The 27999-nt window shown below is 39.1% G+C and overlaps 1 protein-coding gene across 4 annotated transcripts in view; it reads right to left on the bottom strand.

Annotated features, from left to right (window-relative positions):
- FBXO11 (F-box protein 11) overlaps positions 1–27999 on the bottom strand; it is a 70307-nt gene that overhangs the window by 9043 nt on the left and 33265 nt on the right. For 3 of the 4 annotated variants that reach the window (XM_059469698.1, XM_059469700.1, XM_059469701.1), the window contains exons 2-11: positions 26530–26657; positions 26331–26412; positions 20512–20656; positions 19153–19282; positions 18072–18155; positions 17851–17983; positions 12730–12836; positions 12529–12640; positions 7517–7623; positions 7294–7431 (exon numbers count right to left, since the gene is read on the bottom strand). In XM_059469698.1, coding sequence (XP_059325681.1) covers positions 7294–7431; positions 7517–7623; positions 12529–12640; positions 12730–12836; positions 17851–17983; positions 18072–18155; positions 19153–19282; positions 20512–20656; positions 26331–26412; positions 26530–26657 — 1166 coding nt within the window. The remainder of the gene's footprint in view (positions 1–7293; positions 7432–7516; positions 7624–12528; positions 12641–12729; positions 12837–17850; positions 17984–18071; positions 18156–19152; positions 19283–20511; positions 20657–26330; positions 26413–26529; positions 26658–27999) is intronic. The other variant, XM_059469699.1, reaches the window with a different exon arrangement.

Raw genomic sequence — 27999 nt, 5'->3', positions numbered from 1 at the left:
AGTAGCAGACCTACAACACAACTGTATTTAAACAAGAGCATTATAAACAGTATTGCTGTGGGCACTGCACAAAGCCATGCCAGGCATGCTCCCTCCATGCCAACCATGGAGCAGCACCTGAAAATTCATCTGGCAAAAAAATTGTTTCCTGCCTGATGATCTCTCCAATTCTTCCAGGGCCATGCTAAGTAACTGTGTCAGCCCTTCCACAGCATTTTCCTGACATGGTCCTGGAACATATTAATATTCAAATTCAACCTATTCTTAAGGTGGACCTCAATGGTATTTCATGTCCATTTTGTCCAAGCAGAAGAACAGAAACGAAACTGAAAGACAGGAAGCATTTCTTATTGGAGAGGGTAGACAAGCACCAAGTGATGTGCTGTAATTTGTGGATGGCTTAGATGCAAGTTCCTGAAAGCTCTAACCCAAGCCTGTCTCCAGCAGCACCATATTTCCTATAGCCACCTAAGTTAGTTATTTAGACCTGCTCAGCATGAGACTTATTATAATTGTGCACTAAAAAAAAACAAACCAACAAACCCAAACAACAAACAAACCCCAAAATCAAACCAATAAAAAAACCCAAAACAAACACCCCCACCTTCAAATTCCTGCTACGCTCAGAGTAACTGGATTCCATGCTCACATGATCTACTACCAGGAATGCCTCAGGCCTGGAGTTGCTACTACCTATCACGTGGAAATTACTCAATTCACTGCCAGCCTAGGCAGTCAGCACCCTGTTTCACTGTGCTGTGAATTGCTGTGGGACTCCATCAAGCACTGATTACAAAAAATCAGAAATACATCCAGCTTAACAAGGAAATCACGGCAGGATGCTCTTCTCCCTGCTCTGAGGATTGCAGTCAGGAAAGGCAGTGAATGGATTAAAGATCCTCCAAAAAAGTGCCAGCCGTGTGTACAGCCTGGGTCCTCAGACTCCTCTGGGTAACAAATGAAGTCAAATGGAAGATGCTTAGACATTCTGTAGATATTCAGAGCAGAATTATGTTTTTTTCAAGAACTTTGAAGAAATCCAATCCTAAGGTTTCAGAGTTCTCAAGGAAGCAACACACTAACAGACAGGGAAATCCAAAGATCTCAGAAATATGCCTTCATGCCAACAGGAAGTCTTTTGACTTCTCATCCTGAAAGGAATCACTTCTTTTCCTCCTAATTTTTACTTAAAATGAAGCTTTAAGAGAAACTTATCTAAAATGACAATTTGTTATATAAAGGCAAGCCTGATGCTCCTGATGGAATACACAATTTCAATAAAAATATTACTAAACATGGTCTGACATATTTTTAATTACTTCACACATTATTCTTCCCCTGAGTGCCAAATGTTTTTGACTACAGCACCATGATGAAAGAAGAGGGGTATTTCAGGTGTGCTTCATCACAGTCATTTTGGATTCCAGGTAGAAGCTGCAAACAAACAGAGCCTTTCTCATGTGGCCTGCAGGATCTCCATAAGCTTCAGCAAGCACCAGTATTTAACTTGGAAAACTTGAATTCTGATTCAGAAGAAAGTGGGAATTTGCTGTAAGACTGTGAAGGAAATGCTCCTTCAAACGGGGGGAATAAAACAAACCTGTATCTGAGATTCCTTTATAAGCCTGACCAGTGGGTTGGAAGGTCAAGAATTTCTGCTGATCAAGATCCTGTAACATTCAATATCCATGAAGAGAAACTGCATTAAAGAGCCCAGCCCACCTTAATCTGAGCCAGCTTAAGCTGAAGGGCTGGCTTTGAGCTGATGCAGTTAAACCCAGTGGGTTTCTTCATCTGTTGTAAACAAATCTGACCATCACATGTGTCAGCTAGACCAACAGAGCTGCTGTTTGTCAGAAACACATTCTGAGCAACCACCTCATCCCAGACTTCCTATTTCCTATGCCTCTGTTTCCTAGGACATTCTCTGTTAATACCAACAACTTTTTTGGCCCAAATTCACCCCCTAGAAAGGGCTAATACTGGCTTGAGTCTTTAAGATGCCCCCAGCAATCCCTGGTACCTTTTTAGCCACACCCTTCAAAAGGCATTACTGTGCCTTTGAACTCCAGTCTGTCAAAAAGGTCTGGTGATGAACTTGTGGATCCCAAAAAAATCACATATGGCTTCAGGCAACAAGTTTTTCTTTGGAACATTAGGGATTATTTTTTTAAAACTGAAATTGTGTTTCCAAGTATGGAGTTCCATGACCTGTTATCCACAGGCTGCAGCAACACTGCTAACACAAAGCTCACTGTCAGCTCCAGTACAACCAGGTACCACCATCAGACACACTCCAGCTGCACAACCCTTATGCTCTGTCCAACTGTTGGGCAGCTCAAGCTACTGAGGTCAGCAAGTCTGCACAGAGGGACTGCAAGCCTTATATTGCCACTTCCTTCAAAGAATGGTTTTCAAGTGTGCTGGGTGTTTGACTTGGGCTTTGTGGGGGTTTCTGGTTATAATTCAGGAGCTAATGGAAGAAGAACCTGGAGGGGACAGCACCAAACTAAGGAAAAGAGGCCCCAATGATTAGTAAGAAGGAATAGAGGATGCATGTGGAAAAAGTATTACAATCTTACAAAAACTACCAAGTAGCTTTCTGCTTGAAAATCCTAAATATTAACAAGCAGGTCTGTACATCAAATTTATTTACAATCCCAGGCAGAGCATTAGCTGTGGACACAAAATGACAGCTACACTGACAGCATGTGTGGGCAAGAACACTGCTGCAGCCTGGTAAGCTCTGAGCAGGTGAAGGAATCAGAAACAAACACCACAGCAAGGATAATGCTGATAATCCCACCTGGCATACACTGCACAGAAAAGATGTGATCACAAAGATGGGATCCTGCACAGCTGAAACAATTCAGAAGACTTTTTACATCAAGACTAATTCAGTGATTGAACTTGGGTGCTTTTTTCTTTCTGCATGTTGTCCAGTCTCTCAACATGGCTCTCAAATGCTTTAGAGTTAAAACTTTTAACTGATGAGATTTTGTTGCTGCTTTTCTTCTCAGAGAATTTCTCCCCCCTTTATTTCTAAAAGGATTTTTTTTCCTTTCTCTGTCTTGAAGATTACAACATTATGGAAACAGAGGCATTTAGTATTATTGTTTGAACAACACATGTATTCCAAGAAAAGAGATATAATTGTGTAAGATTTAACATTTCCTAAATATTTATAGACTCAAGTATTCCCAATAGGGTAGGAAAAAGAAAAAAAAAAAAAGACAACAGGAAACCAATAATGAAAAAGAGTAACTGCCTATGCTTATAAAAATTTGTCTTCCAAACCCTGGAAGGGTTCTTATTTGAGAGTTAGTGCATTTCATGAAAATTCAAATGCAACATAAAGAAAATCACATCCAAGATGCAAAACAAACCCTTTACTTTTATGCACAGCAAAAGGCAGTTAAGTTTTTAATGCAGTCTGTATAGAATCTGGCATATGCCTAATTTTTTTTTGGACTTTATATACACATTTCTTTAAAGTGATCTGATTTGTAGTATTTAGAAGACAGAGAAGTAAACTAGGCATGATCACCCAACTTAGACACATGCTGTTATACTTTTATTTCATCAGAAAAAAAAAAAACCAAGCTTCTCATTTAGGAGCAATGAAAATGAAAACTGTTTTGCCTAGAGCTCAGCTTTAAACTGTAAAATTAGGCTTATTTTTACATTAAACTGGAACTTCTCCATTGTGTACATACAACTACAAAATACAATTTATGACAGATGCCTGGTAACTCATCTCAGGCACCTGAGAGGTCAGGGTAAGGCACCTAGAGCTGCCAATGCCACACTGCATTTTTAATGCCAGCTTGTTACATATCTGTCACAAGACTAAGGCAAACCTCAGGATATTGCCAGTTTAGAAATAAGAGGTTAAGTTTCTACAAGTATCAAAACACAAAGAACAGTTTGAAAACATGAAACTGAAAAACAAAGCATTCTTGAACCCTTTGGAGAGAGCACTCCAGCACAGAAACCCACAGGAAAAGAATGTGTAGGGTAGGAATTCAGCATTGGAATGCACTTATCCCACTTCACAGGCATAAGCAAAAAAAAAAACTTACAGAAAGTAACAGAAGTGAGAGAAGAAAAAATACAAAATCCATTGATTTGTTTAGGAATACAGGACTTGTATCTGAAGGATACCATGTCACTTTGTCACTTAAAGAGCATCTAAACATTGCCAATGATGTAATTTCATTGACTCCATCACTAGACATGAAACAAAAGCAGAAGATGCTGCCAAAGCAGACTTTGAGACAGGGGGGGACTGAATCTTTCAAAGCAGTTTATGACTATGAAATATTTCAATAATATTTGCAGCTGAGATAAATATTATTCACACATTCTCTTTAATGTGCTTCTGATTCCCTTAAACAAAAGGGAAACATTTATTTCTACTCCATTTTGCTTGTGATACCACACTGATCACAGCTCTGAAACAGACATTTCATTGGTAAGAATAAAGATCAAATGCACTATTATTTAAAATTAATCAAGTGAATTCAGCCTGGCTTTTAATTTTTTTAATATTTCAGTACTCATATATTTAGTATTTATACTTCCGTACTCAAACAAGAAGCAGCTCCTATCCAGACTTTCCAATTAACCCTCAAGCCTACACACAGACACCTCCCCTGCAGGAGTTGCTGAAGCACTTTCCTTTCTCAGTTTTCCTAAAGCTGAAATCACTTCATTCCATGTTTCCAAGCCTGTTTAAGTCTTGAAGGGATGGATGTACCCACTGAAGTGGATCAGAAGTGCTTGTACAGTATGTTAAACACAGCTTAAAGTAGTCCAAACAATGAGATAATATAAACCAAAGACATCTGCCATCACTCTCTGCAAACCAGCCCAGCAACATCATCTCTAGAGGACAGAAAATTATGTAAAGCCATCCATCAGAAGAGGGCTGCCAGCAGGGCATTCTCAGTCTTCCCCAAAACAGAACAAGTACAGTCCTTAGGATGGAACTATCAGAGTGGAGAAGAGGCACCTACCAGCAGAATCCCACCATGTGGAGTGTTTCACCTTCTGCTGCCAGATTTTATGCTGGCAGCAAAAGCAGCAGCCCTGTGACCCGTCTGCCTTCTACTGAACCCAGAAAACCACAAATCCAATAGCTACAACTAGCCCTGCCTCAATCCTTTATTTCTGCCCCTCAGCAACCTGGGCAAAGAGGAGAAAGGCCTCACTGGATTGTACCCACAGTGCATTTCCTGTTAGTGCTATTTACAGGCTGCCAACTCCATCAAAAACCTGAGTAGGTCAGGATTAGAACTTGCACTTGATCCCCTGTCTGTATCACTGATGAATGGTACTGGTCCCAGTACAGACCACTGAGGGACATGATTTAGCCACTGGCATCTACCCTCTGGATGCAACTATCCAAACAATTCCTCATCCACTAAACAGTCTAACCATCAAATCCACATCTTTGCCACTTAGGGAGCAGGATGTTGTAAAAGGGAATGCCTGGGGAGGTGGTGGAGTCACCATCCCTGGATGTGATTTAAAAAAGACTGGATGTGGCACTAGGTGCCAGGGTTTAGTTGAGGTGCTGGGGCATGGGCTGGACTCAATGATCTCTAAGGTCTCTTCCAACCTGGTCATTCTGTGAATTCTGTGCATATGTCCAGGCCCTACAGGAGTCCACATAAATGACATCCATAGCCCTTCCTTTCCCCACTGAGGCTGGTCAGGCAGGACTTGTCCTTGGTGAAGCTGTGCTGGCTGTCCCCAGTCACCTCCCTGTGCTCTGTGATCCTCAGCACAGCTTCCAGGAGGAGCTGCTCCATGATCTTCCCAGGCAGAGAGGTGAGGCTGACAGGTCAGTCCCTGCCAGGGTCCTTCCTGCCCTTTATTGAAAATGGGTGCAACGCTTCCCTTTCCCCAGTCACCTGCCTGCCATGGCTTTGCCAGTGTCATGGAGAGTGGCTTGGACCCTACATCAGCCAACTTCCTCAGAACTCTGGGATGCATCTCACTGGGTTCCATAGACTTCTGTACATTCAGGTTCCTCAGGCAGTCACAAATGTGATCTTCTCTTACTGTGGCAGTGACTTTGCTCCCACTGTCCCTGCCTTGAGGTCCACCCAATAAAGAGGTGTGGGAAGACTGCCAGTAAAAATGGAGGGAAAATGTTGAGTGCCTCAGCCTTCTCATCTCTTGTCACTGCTGTTACTTATGGAGGGGGGAGAGGTAATATGCTTTTTTCCTGCCATTCCTTTTCTGAAATACACCTGTGGAATCCTTCCCTGTCTTTCCTTGCATGCATTGCCAAGTTCACCTCCATCCATGCCCTGGCCTTCCTGACCCTACATAAATGTTCAGAGTCTCTGGACTCTTCCCAGGTCACCTGTCCCTGCTTCCACTGCCTGTGCATTTCCATCCTGCCCTTTAATCCCAACCCAGCAGGTCTCTTGCCTTCCTTTCCTGATTCCTTACACCTGGGGATCAAGAGCTTTTGCACTCTGTGGAAAGTATCCTTAGAGATCTGCCATTTTAAGAGTGACTGAAAGAAAACTGCTTGTTTTGCCAGCTGGGCGTGGGGAATTGGGACTTTGTCATTCAAGCAGGAAAAACAATGATTTGGCACTCTTTGGAAGACATGCAGAATATTTTCCTAAAACAAGTCAGCAATCATCTTTTATTTTAGAGACAAAAATCTCTTCTATTTCAAGGGCTATGAATGCTGTTTCTCACTACTGTGCATGTACTTGGAAGTGATGAGCTTCACCCCACACAAATAAACATCTATGAAAGAAGGCCTGAACTCTGATATGAAATTCTGTGCTAAAATTCCACAACTAATTCCCTGCTACAAAAGCCCTCTTCCCAGAGGAGGTGTACATATCCTATTTCAGAGTTTTAACATTAAAATAAGGCTAAGTCTTCACAAAGCTTTTTTTTTTCATTTCTAAATCACACTGCACATTATTTTTGTTCTTTTTCAAAGGGAAAAGAATGAAGTATAAATGTAAGCCTACAGTTTACATCCTGTTTCAAGAGGTATTTTGTCACTGCAACATAATACAATGTAACAGGCTGCCAATCAACTGCAAAAGCTTGCTTAAACCTCTTTCAGCTAAAATTGTCTTTAAAATGAAGTCTCCCACTTAAGGGCAAGAGAACAACAGCAGGCATATTTTAAACTACCTGCTCATGACTAAATGCACTTTTAAAAAAAACCATTTCTCCAATAACAGGCAAAATGGAAGATTTCAGTTCTACAACATGTGCATTTTTTCCTTCAAAAGAAAACATATAGGTTACCATTCCATGGTCAAAAGTGAACACGCCAACGTCGCGTCCGTGGTGAATGTGATTCCGTCTGATAATGGGATTCCCGTGGTTTTTAACCCAAATCCCTGCTAATGCATTATTGGAGATCTCATTGTCCTCATATATTCCCTGGGAAAGAAAAATGTAAATTAAGACAGGAATCCAGAACAGTGAACAACTTTATCAAAGTAAAGAAATGAATGTGGAAAATTACCTGTGCGTGGTCTGTAATATAAAGTCCAACATTTTCACAGTCGCTGATGTTACAGTGTTTAATAGTAGGACAAGCTCCCTGGCCACTAACACATACTGCAGAGCCAACTGGAAGAAAACAGTACAGTTACCATAGCTTCAAAGCATAGTGCATTTATAAATAGTCTGGCAGAGCAAGAAAAGTTAGTGTGAACTGATATTTTAAAAAGATTTGGTGTTCACAGAGCCAAAGCGTTGCAAGCCACTGGCAGAAAAACACCAATGTCATCATTTTGTAGATGCAAAAAACCACGGTAGGAGTCACTTTAAAGTCATCTTGCCAAGGTTAAACAGCTGCCAGGACAATGGTTTATATAATAATTCATGCTTATGAAAGTCCTCACTCATTTATTTGCCTGTGTTAGGCCCACTGTATACTAACTGTTCACAGCAGAGCACAACAGAAATCTAACAAAATTCTCTAATTACTGCCTTGTTGAGCTTCCCTTGAAATTTTCACAACTCAGTACATCAAAGAGGCCAAACAATAATTTTGCAGCATACAAAGACACACTGTCTACCCAATACTCAGCAGGACACAGAAACACAATCTTGAGTACAGAATAAACATCATAAACCAACAGGTCTCTCCCCAGCTGAATTACAAAACTCCTTGAATGATTTCAGCTACCATACCATAACCCAGAAAATAAATATTTTCCAGGAAACTAGGACTCAAACTGCTCAGGACTTCAGCATACCAGCTCAATTCCCTGAACTCCGTGAAGAGTGACAACATAAAATTCTGCAGGCACTAAAATCAACAGTGATTTCTGAAAGGTAGGAGCTCATCTCAGGGAACCTGGCCTACGTAACACATGTTCCCCACAATTAAACACCACTACATAGGCAAGCCAGTACCTGCTCTATTAGTCAGTTTTCATACATCCTTCTAGCAAAGCACCACAAAGACTATGTTTAAATAATTCACAGACTCATTTACAGAGAGCTTATTCTTTTTTAATTCCTAAAGAAATTATTTTGATTGTCTAGTCTGACCTTATGAATAATACAGGCTATACTAATTCCCTGAATTAAGTCCTGCTTCAATTCTAGCAGCAGGAACTTCAGCACATATCTTGTAGAAACATATTTAAATTTTGATAACTTTGACTTCCAGCAACTGAGGAACTAGCATAAAGCTTATTAGCTGGGTAGAGGGCTGTTGTCCTTTTAATTTACACTTTAATTGCTCATCTGAATTGCTCCAGCTTTGGCATCCAGTTCTCTTTATACCAGTGTATGCTGTATCCAATGCACACACACATTCAGTGCAAGCAATTTGCTCCTTCAGCCTTCTCCTTGATAAAGTAACAAATTACAGTCACTACAACCAAAGTTTTCTGCTTTACCTTATATGACTTTTCATTGAACAGTTCCTAAATTTTCCAACATGTTGCTATGGACACCAGAAAAGAGCACTTTATTCAGAGGCAGGACTAAGCAGAGGCATTAACTGTCTCTCTCTACTTCTACTTGGTGTTCCCACAGGTGTAACTAAGGATCACACCAGTTCTTTTGGCCATTTGACTACATGAGGGCTCACATTCAGCAGTTTATGCACAGTGACTCTGTAAGCTTTGCCCAGCATTCCAGGAGAGGGGTTTAGAAATAGGAACAAAAGCAAGTTGTGTGTGTCTAACTCTGCACTTTGTGAGATTAATGTAAGTGGTGTATGACAGTCCACCTACCAGGAAGGTCACAGCAACCCATCCTCCTGGTTATTTTTAAGACTGTAGTTATATTACATTCCTATTGTATCTATAATAGTATTATAGTAAAGTCTATAGGTCTCATTAATATGGGTCTTATTTCTTCTCTTCAAGTCAAGAAGTCATCTTTGAAATAACCACCAAAAAAGCCAATACAGTTACCCTGAAGGTTATTTTTCATCTATTTGGTGCAGACTCTGGGCATTCTGTAGAACTCTAATACTTTCAGGCACTATGTGTTGATGTCAATATCTTTCAAGGATCTGTGTAATTATACTGGGACTGCTGCATTCTTTTCATCAAATAAAGTAATCAAAAATGCCAACAGTGTAATGCAACCATTATAACTTTCTGTATATGCACTAAATTGATTCATCAGAAATTTTATATTCTTGATTGGCCACACCCCTGCATTTATACCTCATCATTTTAGCCAGGATCAACAGGCAGTACTCCCGCCATTCTTCACCCTGGGTAGTCTCTCCCCTCCCACCTCCCCCAGGGACAAAACCATCTCATCGAGGTTTCAAGTTACCATTGATACACAATAGGAAGCCAGAGAATTTCTTGGCCAGTTCTTTCTAAACTCAAGCATGATTTTAGAATGTCTATTTTCTCAGCTGTTTAACCTCATCCACAGTTACTGTCAGGAGTGGAACATGTTTCATTATCCCTCTAGGGGATAAGGGCATTTATCATTCCTGCCTATTCTCATTAAATATGGAACAAAAATTACACAACACTTTGCCATTCAAATTTTTCCATTCTATGATGGATCAGCATCACTGCTAAAACTCCCTTTGTTCCCCAAATTAAGACACAAGCACTGTCTCTTCTAGACAGAGGCTGCATCTTGTCTTGTTTATCAAGTTCTTTGTGGCAGTAAAGTGGTGTGTTTTTATTTTAGAGGGAGGTCCCCACAGTTTCCTTCAATTGCTAATTTCCTATTTGTATTAACTGTTAATAATTTATTCTTTCTTGCATTTCATAACTGCTTTCACTCCCCTTCCTCTCTTTCTGACACTGAGGAGCTATGAATTTTTGGAACTTGGTGTGATGTTCTAAAAGCATACCTCTATCACATTTTGCTTATTTAAATGAAAGCAATCTTTATTCTGACTCTCTTCACTGGACTTGAGTATTGATTGTGTGAAACAGGTCCTTTTGGAGTACAAAGCACTTGTAGTACAGGTTTAAGCTTTATTTTGTTTACTCAGAATAAATGATTGCACACACTTCAGCAATATTAAATTTTTTGAAAAAAGGAACATTGCCATCCACTACTACTTTTATCCATCAAGGTGAGGGCTAGCACAGATTTTTTCCACAATGGATGCAACAGAACCTCTAGACTCAGGATCTTGCCATTTACACTTTATTTGAAAATATTTCAAAAGATGCTTGGGACTGGCAGCAGGAACCTTCAGCTTAATGCATTTGCACTTACAAAGCTCCCATCTTTACATATGACATACATTAAGAACTTTACATAAGACATAATGTGGAAATATGCTTTAATGCAACTTGGAGATCTACAGAAAGGATATCAAGCATGGTCTAGGAAAGAGGTTCAGAAATGTCAATTATCTGCAAACAGTAAATGCCTTTTCTGGCAGACTGCCATTCCTCCTCCCTTTTACACAAGCTCAGTACTTCCTGAGTAGGTAATAGCAAGGCTTGGTAGGATTAAAAAGCCAGTAAAACTTGATAATTGGTAAGTGATGATAGTACAGCCTACACAGAGCCTCCAAAACTGAACAGAATTTCAGAGAGAAGAATTTAATTTTGGAAAAGAGAATCAACAATTCAATACAGTAAAGATTCAGAAATCCAGAGTTTTGGAGGGAGCAAAACTTCAAAATTCTCAGAAATGGAAAGTGGTCATGAAAAAAATCATCTAAACTTAATTTTCATAAACAACTTTCACAAAAATATCAGGATCTAGTAGCTTATCTATAGGCACGTTTCCATCTGAAATCATGCAGCTCTTCAAACTACTTTAATACTCAGGCTGAATGTGGTCTTATCTAATTCCACTCACTGGTTGTCAGGGTTCCCAGTATTGGTATGTGGTAAGTTCCAGAATACTTTTTCTCTGTATATTTCAATTTCCTAGTGTTAGCATTAACACTGGGATAACTGGGATACTGGGAGCAGCTCACTGTCCTTTGCTCCTCTTCTGCCACTTTTAAAACCTCCAAGTATTCACTGATGTGTCTCCAGTAAAAGAGATGGTGATGCAAAGCAGAGAACTGCCTTGACCAAGTGCAGTGGTTTATAGCCCAAAACCTTCAAGAAAGCTCATCTTCCTCTAGAAGGCACACACCAGGAATCCTTCCACCGTTCTCATCATGGTTCCCTGCAGTATTCTTCACAGGCAGTACCAGAAAAACGTTGGTTTTATACCTAGTTGGAAGAACTCTTTTCTTTTTCCTTGCCTTTATGTTGAGCTGAGCAACCTCCATGCACAGCCTGCTGCACAGATCCATTCCCTCTCCCTAGCTGACCTTGTGGAACCTCACACATGGCCATTTCCACACGAAGACTCAATATCTTAATTCTCCTGAACCTCTTCTTTCTGACACTCCAACTCCACTCCATCTGGCTGTGTTCAAAGATGTTCAAGTTGTCATATCTTGTGTCCAGGGATTACAAACTGCCATGTCTTCCTGCTGGTGACTAAACTGCCATCCAGCTCCTCATTTCCAGACACTGACTCCTTCTTTCCTCAACCTAGACTACTGATTTTTCCCAAATCAGGTGGTATAAATTCCTCATTGTCTCTGATGGCAAAATGAGTCTTTCAACACTTCTGACTGTAGAGCTACTACTCATCCTCTGAACATGTCAAATCATTCCACTCAGAGAGAGCTGAGCTCAGCAGTTACATCTTGTGACTGTTTAATGCCATTGATCCCAACACTGAACATCAGAACAAACCCATGAACAACTCCCATGTGTAACCCTTTCAAATGCCCCATCCTGCCAGCTACAACTATACACCAAACCCAGGTATCTTTATTTAACTGTCACTTCTCAATTTCAAACCAACTGTCCAACGAGTCCAAACAGATTCAAACAGAAAACCAAGTGCACATTATCACAGAGGTTTTGGACACAAAGAAGTCACTCTAACAGTGATGCTCCAAGGCAATTAAGGCTTGCAGACCTGTATTGAATACCTGCATCAAAAAATAAAGACATGCCAATTGTAATCATACTCAATTTGTAGAGTTTCTCAACCAATAAAAAGCCCACTAACCTGTACAAGTACTTCGGATAATACAGTGATCGATTATTGGACTGCAGTTCACGGTAATCTCTAAGCAGTGGTGTGCATTGTGGTGCTGGGCAGATTTGTCATCAGGGTTGAACTGAAAAGGAAGAAAACAAATATTGTATTTATTGCTCAGACATTAAAATAATTTTTTTTAAAAGATCTGCTTTCAGGTGAGATTCTTACCCTGATTGTCATATATCCAACATAGGCATCTTCAGAACCCTCCATAAAAACGAAGGTGGAATCTCTAGTGTTTTCTATTATAACTTTATCTGCTACTTTTCCAGGTGCTGCAAAGAGAACAATTTAAAAGTCATAGTTTATGCTGCTGAAAAAGAATCCTCAAAATACTTACAGAATTCCGTTTGAAGCAACAAAGGAAAATTAACACTATTGTTGGCACATAAATAGTCCTCCTGTCAAAAGGATCTTAAAAAAGGAAGTTTCAAAGACAATGAAGAAGCTAGTCTTTGACTAAGACAATGTGGCACCAATTTAGTAATATCTAGTACTGTGAGAAAAATCTCCTCTGTTACAGAGCTGGTCTTTGACTACTACTTACAATGAACAGCTTAGACATGGGTACCAGGCTAGAGGCAGTTTAACTCTGTTCCAAGTGTGATTTCTTCTGGTATTCCAAACTCTTTTATTAATGCTAAAAACATTAATTCCATCACTGACATGAACCACTATTTACTAATCTACTCATGACCTACAAGTGACCTCCCCACACTTCTCAAATGTAGGATTTAGGGTTTTGAATTGATATACTCATTATTCTTTACGAAAAAATCCCCAACTTATTGAATTAGATTGAACTATACTACTGGCAACAGGTACAAAAGGTTATGAAGTGGTTCACTGGCAAAATGCTCTAATGTGTCACTTGATTTCCTGTGTTACCAGTGAGGCTCTGCTCCATTCTTTACCCTTAATCCAAAGGCAGGTGATGCTTACATGGGGATGGCACAAGCCAGCAGAGGGAGCACCAGTTAACCTCAGCCACTGACTGCAATAAATTCACTGATGCTCATTCACAAGCAAGATCGTTTGTCTGATTCAAACCTGCACATTAAACATGCAAGCCAGAAGCAGCCCTCCCTCAACACACCAAATATAAAGGTGGATGTTTCACATACTATAGCAGATAACTTATCTGATAGCATTCTAAACCATTCCCAACTCAACACAAATGTGAGCAGGTATTTATCCTAAATTCTGTGTTTTACTGAAAAGCCTATGCACAGGATTTCTCATGAGCAGATCCTTTTCTGTTTGTTGACATTAGTACAGACAAGCAGTATGTCCTGTTCTTTATCACTCTGGCAGAAAGATGTCAGTCAGAATGAAGCAACATTTACATTATTATCCAGCTTGTTCTCACTATCTGAAAGCTCAATCTCTGCTTTCATTACTGCAGAGCTGCACATATTTTAAGGTAGTCTGGCTCTCCTCTACACCACTATTCACTTAGTACCAGATAACAACTAAAAGAGGCTTTGATGAGGAGTTGTCATCATACAAAACACATTTCTGTGCTTTGGTGACATTTCTATATATTCACCATGGTGCAAATGCAGTGGCATAAACAAATCTGTGTGTTTCAGCACACAGAAAGGAACAGACCACAGGACTGCATGTGAACCAACCCAGGTAATAAACAGAGCCCCAAGGAGGATATGAGAGCCATAAGTCAGTATCAGAACTTTCAGGGTAGCACAGAAAAATTGCACTTCACACTGGATGCTCTGAAACACTATCAAACAGATTTGTGGCATTGTTTGCAAAGCACTTGGATCATGTTCTCTACAGACACCTTCCTCTTATCCCATGAGTTCCTACACAAGCAGTAACTTCTGAGTTGGGAAGGTCCCAGAGTGCCCATCACAGAACAGGCCAGTTAGTCAGATCACTGCACTTAGGTCTCCCTAGGAAAATAGTGAAGACTTCCTTAAGCATTAGTTTCATTCCAAATGCACCAATGAAATTCTCTGCAACATTCTGCTTAATCTTTGTGAAATCATCATTCAGAGAAATATCTCCATTTCAGCTTTTGGCTTAGACCACTTTAGAATAAAGAAACCCGTGTTAGAATTGGAAACGGAAGAAAAGGACCATTAATTTTGTAATCAAGCAAAACACAGCTCCCAAGAATTCAGTTTGCTGGAACCTAAGGGAGTCATGTTCCCCAGGATCAGAATTCATGCTCAGCTTAAGGACCATGGATAGACCATTTAGAAATAATGGAACAGAAAGCCTACAGTAAGGGACTGTCTAAAGAAATATACATTAACTGGATATTGCCTCAGAATTACTTAATTCCACTACCTTCTGCAGGAACTAACTGTGACCCTGTCCAACTGTACCAAGCAAAAACCAGATACTCTTTTAGATCTTACAATATACAAGATGTAAACCACAAAGGTGTAAACCAGTTCAAAGAAAGCTTTCAATTCAAAATGCAGAACAGGTATCTGAAGAAGAACTCAGGCATGTGAAATTACTCTTGCACTCTAAAATAGAACAATAACCAATTATAATAGTTGTCTTACAATTTTAGATTTTTCCACCCTTAAAATGACAATGACCATTCCTATTGGTTTTAGTAATTTTTTTTCTTGACTGAAGGATCTTTTGATAATCCATTTTCATTTACTTGCATATTATTTAAGTCAAATGGAAAATGAAGGGAAAAAATGAAAGCTGTAGCTCTGAAAATACACATTAAGTGAAGATTCTCAGATCAGGACACATCTGTACAACTGCTGAAACTCAGCAATTGTGAGATTTTGTGTCTTGAGTGAGATGAACACTTCATGGAAGGGTCCTATTCCTGCAGCAAACACCCCCCTCTCCAACCCTGAAAAACAGAATCCTTTTTAAAAATCCCAAGGTATTTTTGTCTGCTGAACCAGATGCAACAATTTTCTTACAGAACCTCTCCTCTTGCTTCTTTTTTGGCAATTCAGATATGCCAGAGTACTAGTAATACTTCCAAAGCCTTCCTTTTCAACCAACTCCTTCCCTCATATTTAGGGGAAGAAATAACCCCAAAATTAAACAGAACAAAAAGTACCCCAAAAAAAACCCAAAAACAAACCCTACCCACCAAAAAACAATAGGCCTTATTCTGTAAGCACATTTTGCTTATGTGACCAAGCAGAAGCTTCTTCCAAGCTCAAGGTATGTTAAGCTGCCTTTCTAATAATGTTGTGCTTCTTCTGAAGCCAGAAGAATAAACTATTAAAGAAATTTGAGTAGAAATGCAGAGAGATTTGGTGCTGCCTTAATCCCACCATTCTGAAAAGCATGCCAGACTGAAGAGAGAAGAGGTAGTTCTCCAAGGCTTAGCGGTTCACTTTAATTTGTTTTCTTTTCCAGTCAAATGAAAATTTACTCTCTCTACAATGTCACTCACCATTCAGAAAAGAAAGTCTGAGGAAGTGAAGTCAGCAATGCCAAAAACTGAAATATAAATACATCTAGCATTGCTGGATTCCTCTTGGAGGTTTTGATCCCCAAGACAGCTATTCTGTTACAAAAATACACAATAAAGATTCCTGGCTTTTAAAGGGCTGTACTTAAGATTTAACTGTTTTTCTGAATAACTTAGGTTAATTCCAGAGGAAGGGAAAGCAGATGGCTTTTCAAAACTTAAAAGGAGACAGAGAACATGCAGAAGTTTACCCAGATAGTCAAGATCTCATTTCAAGTGTCATGAAGTGACTGGGAAATTTTATATCTTAGGACAGTGCTGATCCAGTTTCTCTGGATTTTAAACACTTCATGAATATGACCTGCCCTATTTTTACTGTAATCCTCTCTTCTATGAAACAGAAGCCAAGGGTTATTTGTCTGTGGCCACATCTCCATTAGCAAGCATTGCAGCCTAACACAGGAGTGGTACCACAGAGGGAAGCAGAGCTGAGGATCAGGCACCCCCAGCACATGCTGCAGGCAGGGAGGGGAGAAGGGACTGACTCTGCTCAAGTCCTCCCCAGGTCCCTCTGACCAAACACACACTGCCTACAGAAGGGCACTAGGAGTATTCCAGGAACATGTCTTGTAAATTAGTCTCATCCAAAAGGAATCCAGTTTGTCCTCCAAAAGCTCTCCACAACACAGACCAAAGCACTCTAAGTGGGCACGTTCAGAATGTTCACTCCAGAAATGCAGTCCCAAACTGACAAACTCACATACTAACACAGCCACATCTTGCAGATCTGTGGGGACAATTTTTCAGAATAACACTGGAACAATCTGCCTGCATTGCTCAAAACCATTCTCCCTGCCAAGGCTGCAAAACCCAGGCAAGAAGTGCCAGAAGTCTCACTCAAGAACAAAACAGTTGGTATGGAGAACAGTTAAATACCCAAAAAGAGAGACTTTGCAAAACAAAGGACATATCCATAGGAAATACACACACCAAAGCAAACAAAACCCCCCACCCTTACAAACAAACTAAAACCCCAAACCCATCACCCTTACTAAAACCCACAACCCAGTAAACCCAACCAGCCCAGAGAGACAGCATCTCAAAAACACAAAACAGCAGGTAATTCCCTTCTAGATCACCACAGGAACAAGAGGTCTGAGACCCCTTAACCAAAATCTCTACCAGACACTAATACAGCCTGAATTCCTACCAGTGACATGCCACTGGGAATTGGCATGCTCCTAGCAGTGACATGAAAAGCAAATAGCTCTACAAGTATCACAATGGGCAGCCTGGTATATTATATTAATTTCCTAAACCCTTCCTATTCTCCAAGTCTTATTTCCTTCTCCATAAAGGTTCCTGTTCAGAGAACAGTTGGCAGAGAACAGAGGAAGAACCTCCAGTCTCAGAATCTTTCTGCTGGATGCTCTCATTTCCTTCCTCAAGACGGAATTATGATACTGAAGAAAATGGGACAGATACTAATTTGGGCTTGTTTGTCACTGCTGGTTTCTACTCTGGAGATGGGTTTTTTATATATATATATATATATGTATGTATGAATGTAAAAGTTTCAACTGCAGTCCGATTACTGAATAAGCTTTCTGACAAATTCCATTTTTTTTCTCATAATGAAATAAAAAGATAAATGAAGTTATTCTGAGAGCTAGCAAGCAGACAACAGCACTTCAGTCTGAAGCATCAGCTACTTTTGAGTTAGTGATGCTTGTACAAAAGCTACATGTTTGCTAGGCAGATGAAGGGAGATGGGCATTTATACTGGATATTTAATGTACCTGAGTATCGTGTTAATTAACATGGTAATTAATACAAGTTTGAGACAGTGATGCTCCGAGTTTACATACCTGCACCAATCATGGTGATTGGAGATTCTATGTATATCCATTCATCAGTATATATACCAGAGTGAACAAAGATAAGTCCATCAAAATGAGCTTCTTGAACTCCACCAAGAGCATCCTCAATGGTGTCATAATACTAGAAGAAAAGGAACAAATTTAGAGTAATGTCCATTTCCATTTATGAGGATATAGAAATAGTTTTAAGAACCACTTTATGAACATACCAGCATATTTTCTCTTCCTTTGTATCTTGCAGGATTACTGTAGAAGTGTTCAGCAAAGCCTGGCTTTACATGTGCTCCTTTGTACTAAAAGAAGGAAGAGAGTTTGTGAGAAGCTTGCAGACAGGTGGGCCTGAATGCACTGACAGGAGATCTACTAATTCCCTAATTAACAAGCCTTTTGCTGACATCAGTTTGTCCCAGGAAGTAAGGATCATATACTGACCTCCCACTCTAGGCACACAATTTGAAATGGCAGCACCAAAAAATGTCTGAGGCAAAGGGAATGATCAACTAAGCCAAGAGTCCAACTACTTACACAGCCATAAGCCTCAAAACTGACTGAAAAAGTGATTCATACACCTGAATCACTTCACAAGAGCTGTCCTTACTTCCATCTCTTGATTCTCTAGCAGCTTGCCAAAAAAACTGCACTTATATGGTGAGGAAAAGAGAATCCCATACCTTCAGTAGTGACTGAATACTAAACAAAGAAGCCAAGTCAAGCATTTGTCCTCAATGCACTTCAGAAATTCATTAACCAACAACACATGGCATTGTGTGGTACACTCACATTGATGTTTTTTTCCCTTACTTATTTTTTCCTACAATCATGCCCAGCCATTTGTTCAATACCTTTGAAATTTTGGATTAGAGGTGCAATCACATTCCTTAAAGGAAAGTTGTTTACCTCCAGTCAGGCCAGCTGTAAATCACTATTTAGCCCAAGTGGCATTACCAATATGTGTTTGGTTCACCATACACATTGGTTTTGTAAGATATACAACAGCATCTTTCACACTGTGAGTCTCAGACCATGACAATCTTGTACACAAAATTTCAGTGATGCAAAACCCAACACAGCAGAGCTGGATACTCAAGGACTCCACTTTACCATGTGGTGTCTCCCTAAAGTAGCCTCAAAACAGGAAATAACTTCTGAATTGCCCCTACTGCACAATACCACAAGGATTTTAAAGTCTAAACCCAAGGTAATTACTGTTTGTCAGCCACATTTCAGAAGTGTGTGGTTTTACTTTTAGAAATACCCATGAATTTGAATATAAATGAATAAAACTGTTACCAGCTGCTGGAAGCTTTCTTTCCAGGGATTTGGATGTTCATATTCTTCTGGATTAATCTGATAAAATTTACCAGGTTCAGGATGCATCATAGGACGAGTGTACTCAAATACTTCCATATATAATCTTTTCCTGAGCAGAAGAGAAAATTAATTTTAATTTTTCATTTTAATCTTCCATTTTAATATAAAACTAAAGGCTAAAACCTGGGTTTTTTCTGAGAAGAATTTGCCAGTGACTGTGAATATGACCAAGATCAGCACGTATCACTTAAAACCAATTTTTTTGCTGTACTGACTTTTGTTTTTCTGACTAAAATTTGTATGTGTTTTATAAGCCAAGAGAAAAAGTTCTCAACATGCAATTTTCAGGAAGAAACTTAAGCACTTACATACACTATTTGTGAATCAAACTGTACATTAACTACAGCATTAACACTTACAAAAGCTAGTAGCACAAGGATAACAAAACTTAAGACCAAGCATGCCACCACCTCTTCCTCACCTTGCCAAAAAAAGACTGAGAAATGCATTCAGTGAGAACAAGTGATGCACTGTATTCCAAAAAGAGTTCATCAGTGAACAAATTACAGTGGTTTACAAAGAAGAAAACGGCACACAGCAGTTGGATTCTTTTCATTAGTGCCAGAATGCAAATAATTGCAGTGTCTGAGCCTGCTGATACTAAGCCCAGACTTACAGGATGACACTGAATCACAGAAGTTGTAATTCATCTGACAAGGCATCCCCAAAGCTGTCTTTAGGACAGGAAAAGGGGGTAGATCTGTGATGTTATTTTATTATTCTTCTTTTAGTCTTAATCTTTACTTTTAAATCAAAACAGCTTAAGAAATATGTTGGGGTTCTTCCCTCAGAGAAAAGTACAAATTTAGTTCCCATTTATTAAAACTCTCAATAACCCAGGGGTAAACCAGACTCATGTGAGAAAACAACCCAAGTATCCAACCATTAAACAAAACTTAAACCAAACAAAAACCCCATTTAAGTAACACTAGACAAAGCTCGCATCTAAGCTGAAGAAATGTTTTGTTCCTTCTGTGTGAAGTAACACAATACCCACAGTAGGCTAAAAAAGGTTAAAGGGAGAAGAAGGAATGGCAGAAGGAACTGATTTTTTTACAACAGGCATTGTTTAACTAGTATCTACACTACTAGAAAATCAAGTTTTACTGTTTAATACAAATAATACAAAAATAATGCTTAACTAAATCAGACATAATAAAATACAACTGGTTTTCCTTCAACTAATTGTAACCAGCATTTCAATTTTTCTCTTGTACTGGCATCTTGAGCAGCACACCTAGTATTTCTCAAGATAATGAGGAATAGCTTTTCACTTACCACAAAATTGGATCATTAGCCAGCTCACTGAAGCGTTTACACACACAGGCTGCTCTACAGAGATCCTGCTCCAGCAGGTAGGAGAAGATCTTTAGAACCACTTCATCTGGCAACTTCTCCTGAAGATACTGCTCTGCAGGTGCTGCTATTAAACAGTAATCAATACAAGGTTATTGACATATCTAGTGAGTTCAAATTCTGACTGCAAAAGATTACCAACTTGTCACTTGAAAGGTCCCCACTTAAAATGTCAATTATCTCAAGACAGTCTTTTTTTAAAGCTTGTTTCTTCTAAGACCAAAGGCAAAAAATCTGTAACTTGAAGTTACAGACTTCAAGTCCTCTTTCCAAACTTCTAATTTCACCTTTTCTATTGGAGGAATCATTCTGCAAAGAAGTGCAGATGTTAAGCAAGCTACTGTGCATGTTCCAGAAATGCTGGCTTCTCACTGCTATTAGCTTCATTGTGGTTCAATTAACCCACATGATCTATACAATAATAATAATGCAGTCCCAAAGCCAAAATGTCTGCAAATGTTTTCAAACACAAAATAATTTAATCAGAAATAGTCACTCTCTGGAAAAACTACTAGGAAGACTTCCTTGCTCTCCCACAATGAACACATTAGGGAAAGAGGACATCTGGGATGTAGGAAATCAGCAGCCATCAATAACTCCCAAGTCTCCTCCTTCAACTTACTCCCATTTATGCTCTTCCTTTTAAAATGAAAAATCTAAAGCAGAAGTATTAGTCTTGCCAGATGCATTTCTTCAGAGAGGCTGGAGAAAGCTGTATTCCCATGTCATTGTGTTAAACCCTGCTCATGGACACTCCACAAACAACAGTTCCTTTGGGAAAGCCCTGCCTGCAGTTTGTGTTCTCACCAGACCCTCGTGGGGCAGGAACCCTCAGAGCAGGTGAGTTCTGCTTGCAAAGATCACTTTGGCTAATGCCTTCAGCATCCTCTCTATGATCCTAAAGGCACAACCACACAGAGCAGCTTCCAAAGTTTGGAGCATTCGTGTGCAAGGCATTCAGAGTTTGTGCCTGCTAAATTCACAGCACAATTACATCCATGTAATGCCCCCCACATCAGATTTTCTTAGCACACCTGAGCCTAAGGAGCAGCAGGACTGTCATTTTGGCTACTACAAGAAGCCTACTGAAGTGACCTTAAGGAAGATGACCTACTAAATATGAGAGAATAACATTCTGAAAAATAATATCCATGAGAGATTTCACATACAAACAAAACAAACTGCCCAGGATTCCCCTGAGCAAGACAGCACAAAGAAATGTGTTATTTTCAGCTGTAAGCTGGAGAAGACAGAAACTGCAGGCACCAAACCGTGACTTTTTTACCCCACCTTAAACTGGGATCTGCAGACCGTATCACCAGAACCTGTGTGCTGTGACAGAAGTGATTTTTCCAGGCTATCATGCTTACACCTCTGATCAGACCAGGTAGAAGAAATATTCCTGAGATTGCAGCACCTTCCCTGAAAGTGTTCCTTATTGTGCCATCATATGAATGTCCCCTTAGTGATTCCAGAGTGCCAATTTCATCTCAGATGCCAGAGATGCACTTTATGTATTGATGTATTTATGCAGTTGACAGCTGCTCACAGCAGTATCACAGTTCACAGCCATAAACTATAGGAATGTGCCACTTCAACCCAACAAAAATCTGTGCTGTGCCAAAGTGGTAAGTGCCACCACTCCACATGCCCACAGCTATGTGCTCCCACAGTATCCTATTCCTCCTCCAGTTTTTTTATGATCAGCTCCTTGCTTTAGTCCATTGCAAGCTACAGAACTGCTAGCATGGGACACAAGGAAAGAAACAGGAATGAATGCCCAGAAGTTGGCCAAGAGAGTTCTCTTCTGCAACAGCATTGATGGCAGACTACAAAATTATTTTTATTCAAGAAAAAATAAAACAAAACCTTATGAGCTAAGCTGAATCCAGTAAGTTGGTAAAACTTAGGAAATGCAAGTAGTCTGGAAAGGCCTTCTGCTCAAGAGTCACTTGGGGGGGCCTGAAGCCTGAAGAGCTTAACAGCAGCCAGTAAGGGAACATGGCTGTACATCACCAAAAACGTTACATGCATTATCAATGCTGGTTTAAAAAAAAAAAATTATCAATGGTTTTTAAAAAGGTTTTTTTCCACTGGAAGTACAAAGGGTCAAACAGGCAGGAGCAGTTTGTTCTACAGTCCTAATTACTCTTGAAATGCATCACAGGATAATTGGACATTGCTTCTGAATTAATATTCTTCTGGTAGCTTTCCAGTTAGATGTAGTCTTCTACTGCCTCACTGAAAGCTGAAATCTTATACTGCAGATGCAAAACAGTAAATCTTCCCACGTTTTCCATGACCTGTCTTCTCCTTTTAACAAAAATCTCTGAGGCATACAGTTACTTCCAGAAACAAACTGCAGGGTTTTTTCTTCCTTTATCTATGTTAGGACCTTGAATAATTTTTTATTGAATGGAGAAGCTCATTAACACAGTGCCTTCCCACTGCTCCAAACTTCATGGTCCTGTTTTCCTCCCTATGCTTGATTTCAAAATCAAAATTGAAATCCAGATGTGTTTCCTTATTGCAAGGGACAAGGAGCAACTTTGAGAAAGTGTCAAAACACTTGAAATAAAAATAATAATAAAAGTTTTAAAGCCTCAATTAACCTTCCTGCCCCTGCAATTTTTCAAGTTGCATTTACTTGGAAACGGAGGCACTGCATTCAAAATGAAGATGATGATTTTACAGGTGTTTGCTATCCTCACTCAGCTTTATTCAAAATCCTGCAGAAGTGAGCAATTTAATTTAAATTGCCCTTCTGCTCAATTAAGCAGGGGTTGATTTAAGATTTCTCCACTCAAATCACTGATACAGTGATTACCAGGTGAAATTCTCCAGTATAATTTGAAAAAGCTAATTTGCTTCTTAATGTGAAGACTTCTCTGTATCCAAGAGAGACCAACATGCTTTTGTTCTATAAATCCTCACTTCACATCTTGGATATCTTTCAGTAATGTGTCAAAGCAAGGATGTAATCAATGTGCTCTTCCTCTCAGTTTACCAAAATGAGTCAAAACAGTTTTAAAAGGCTTGTCTGGCCACCAGATAAGAAGCATTTATATGTTCCTACTCCTGACACTTTCATGCCTATTGATGAAGTCAAGGTAATGGACAAAATGGATACTCATATTAAAAGAACCCCAACCAGTTTTTCAAATAAGTGTCAAAACCAGGCAAGAATAAAAATAAAAATTAATTGTGAGAGGTCATCATCAATCCTTATCTTTGCCCTACTGTAAGCTGACAGTTGAACTATTTATAATTTAGTAAGTATTACTATACTGCACACCTGAAAGTTAGAAACATAGCTAGTTATGTCATTCAGTTTCCACAGGATATTCACAAAGCTAATTCAGTTTCAGTTTTGATCATTTAGCTGATAGGGACGAGCAAAGTAATACCAAGACAAAGAGCAGGGAAAGCTGCCTGAAAGTGAATTTCCTTCTTTGTACAAAGACAAAGAATGCCATCCCAAGAATCCAAAATTGTAAATTATGTCTTATATGGTTGCCTTTTTTGTCCATTTTAGTGGAGAAGATGGAGACAAATAGCTTTTGCTCCACAGGGATGTATTTAGTAAACATCTTTTCTTGTTAAGAAGCAGAAATATGTCAGAAACATAGCATGTATTGTTCTTGGGAAAGGATCCTAGGAAATCAATGGGAAAAGAAAAAATCAATTTAAAAAGTCAGTAAGTTCTGTAAACTTATGCATGTTCCTAGTGTACAGAACAATCAGTGAGTGAGCCAGTAACCTCAAGTCTCAGCATGTACTGCAAATCTATAGTTCAGTGAAAAGAGAAATTTAAAATAGCAGCACTCCCAGCAGAACTAACTCTGAAATCTGTATTAAAATACATGTTTTTCCCACTCCTGGCTCCACTCCAGTTGGAAACTCTAGTTGACTGGCATTTCTCCTTTCAACTTCACTGAGTTTTCCTCCACTCAGAGTCTGTACAACAAGGAATGGATTTCCACCAAGGAATTTTCCTGTATTTCTAGTCCTTTGCCATCATTTCATCTACAGTTCTAAAATAAACACCTGTACAGCCCAGATGACAATACACAGTCACCACTCATGACAATCCAAGAGGTCTCAAACCTACAACTCAGTTACAACAGCTATCATTGTTGCCTATGCCAACAAAAAACATGAGGTGAAAGGGACTGTGTGTTAAAATAAATCTCACCAGAATCAACATTTGTACAAATTCAGTGGAATCTCTTAGAAATTCAACAGGGAGAGTAAAAAATAACTGTCACGCATACTAGGAAAGAGAGTAAAAGAAAATGGTTTGAGGAGGACACTCTTATATTGCAACTGGTTTGAACACAGTCTTCAAAGTAAAATTGTAAAAGCACTGTTTACAGTGGTTCCTCTGTCAATTCTATGCTGGAGAAGCCTCCACAATCCCCACATGAGCTCAAGAATCTAACAAATGGAATGCAGAGTGAAAGCAGGGAGAATTCCTCAGGAAATCAGTGTCATTCATGTTAGAAAGTTACAGACTTTCACTAAAGAAAGGGGGAGAGTAAAAGCACAATGACTAACACAGCAAAGAGTGAAAGAAATGGAAGAAAAACTAAGAATTGTCAAGAGAAACAGAGTCTGTGACAAGACAATTCTGCGCAAGGCTCCAGAGCCAATCAGGAAATGAATGCAAATGACATTTTTGGACATAACAAGGGTTATGTCCAATTGGTTCTGGCTATTTCAAAAATATAAATCTGAAGTTAAATGGTTCTTAAACAGCTGCTGAAATTGGAGAGTTGATCAAAGAGGGGGAGAATAAAACAAAGGGGGAAAAGGACAAAAAAAGACCACAAACTATGCAATGGAGAAAATGAGAAGCCAGAAAGAGCAGACCTCAACATAAGACACGAAAACAGACCAGAAGTCTTGTGCCAGCTGCTCAGCTTTAATTGACAATATTAAGGGAGACATGGACGAAAAAAAAAACAGAAGCAAGAAAAGCAGGAGAAACCACATCGAAGGGAGTTGGCAAGCACTGGTGTTGATTTTCCAGGCAAAAGTGACAGCACATCTCCTGGAACTGAAGAGTGTGTCAGGAGACAAAAAATAATAGAAGCAGAGAGACTGAAAAACTACACAGAAAAGAGAACAAGAAGGGGGTGTGTGCCTGTATACACCTACAAAATGTGTGCACACAAATAAAACACACAGAGTGCAGTTATATACACATGTACTGGATATGTGTTTATTATACAACGTGCATTTACTGTAGATGTGTGCAAAAATCTCCATACATTATGTATGCAGGTGTATCTGGTTTTTATTTACAAACACACCAAGTCTCTCCCTCTCTCCACAATGAAGTGCTATGGTGACGTACCCAAACTACCCCTAAAAATGCAATGGAACAATGCCATCAATATGAGAAATGGTAATTAAGCACTGTAATTATTGCTCTTAACAGCAGCTTAGATACAACTACACAGCACTATGAGAATAAAAAACCAAACCAAAACATACCTGCAGTGAAGCAGACAGAACAAAGGATCAGATTAAAAAAATTCTGATTAAAACCATGCTATCAAATTTGAAGATCAGAACAAGCTTGGAGTCTTGTTTTGGTATTTTTTCCCCACTACTGTTTCTTAGTTAGAGAATACACATACAAACAGTTTAGGGACAATCTGTGTGAGAGAATGTGTGACATTAAAATGTCTCTGAACTCCATCTCCCCTGCCCTTTTCTTGTACAAAAGTTATTACCTGATAAATCCTGGGATTTCCCAGATACTCTAGCACGTTTTGCTCGGTGACCAAAGTTTTCAGTAGCTGAAGTAGAGGCACCCTTTGATAAAATAAATTAGAATTAGTGCAGTCATTAAATAACTTAAGAAAAATACTAACTAGTTTCATACTCTTGAAACAGTAACATTTCCTGCACAATTAAACCCAAAGAAGTTACCTCCATACTGCTCTTTGTAGGACAAGCTGTTCTTTTAGGTAGAAGAGTTTTTCTGCGAAGTTGGTATGGGCTGTTTTGTGCACCAGGACCTGATTCTTCTGCAACCATATCTGCAGGTACATCATCATCTGCAAACAAAAAGAGAAATTTGATAATTGAAATTGTAGTTTTGCTTTATACCAGGAAAATGCTACAGAAATTTTTAGGTAAGTACATAATCAGAAGGGTGGGGAGGAAGTGCTAGAGAGCAGAGTACTTCTAGTAAAAAAAACCCTCAGAATATCACAGCATACAAATCTAAGTTCCTTCATGCCTACTTTCTCCATACACACACAGCAGCTACACCAAAAGCAGATTAACAAAAAGCAAAAACTGAGGCTTTTGGTTTCCCTGCAAGCATTTAATTCACTATGTCAATTCAATCACCTCATTACTTCAAATTTTTTACCTAACACAATCAGCAGAATGAGGAACACTGAAGTGTCAATTATTAACTAAATGTTATCAAGAAATCCTTTAGTAAACATAGCACTTAGTACAAAACTCAAGACTGAGTTTTCCTCAAACATTTTGGGAATAGCTTAGGCCAGCACACAAAATGGAGGTAAAATGGAGGTAGCTTTAAATACATACATTCTCTTCACCTAAATTACACTTGAAAAAGTAAGAGCATATTTTCTCCATGCCCTTTAAATAAGAAGGGCAGAAAGTGTCACGAGTATAATTCTAAAGGCTTTGATTCATTAGTTTCAATTTTCCCTGTTCATATATTTATGGAACATACTTGAAACAAGCAAGAAATAATTACTCATCACTGCATGCCCTATAACTAACATTACATTATAAAGCTGCAAGAATTTTAAAAAGGCCAGAACAAAAAGCATCTAGAAAATAAATTAAACCAACTCCACTTAAGAAAAATATATACTTTCTGCAGATGCTTAACTGTGAGAAAACAATTCTGCATTTCCTTTCCATTTTAATTGCTTTTTTCTTCTTAAACTGGGCAAAATGAGATGTGAAAATAATAGCCATAAAAGCAATGCCACAGAGCCAGCAGTTCTCCTGAATACATTAGGTTGAAGAGACTAATGTAAAAAAAGTAAAACACAACACAAAAAAGAACCCAAGATGCCACCAATAAACTCCCAATACTACAGCAGTCTGTTTAAAAAACAAAGCAATGCAATTCTGAAGTGACTCATTCGCATTTCAAAATCTTAATCTCATGATTTTCCTAAGGGTTTTTGGTTTGGGGTTTTTGATCATAAATTACAAAACATTGTGCTTATATTGGATTACACATACCATGCAGCCTGAGCTCCTACATCAGTGAAAAAAGCCACCAAAACCCCAAACTATTTTTCCCCTTCCTTAGCAGGTATTCATAAATGGCAACCTTGCCATGAACCATTAGAGAAGACAACACTGCCACAACATCCAAACAGAGGACAGAAGCTGTGCAAAGAT

Source organism: Ammospiza nelsoni, chromosome 3 (assembly GCF_027579445.1).
Source record: "Ammospiza nelsoni isolate bAmmNel1 chromosome 3, bAmmNel1.pri, whole genome shotgun sequence".
NCBI classification, from domain to species: domain Eukaryota; kingdom Metazoa; phylum Chordata; class Aves; order Passeriformes; family Passerellidae; genus Ammospiza; species Ammospiza nelsoni.
Note: the sequence above shows the minus strand (reverse complement) of the source record. Positions and strands in the feature narration are given on the sequence as shown.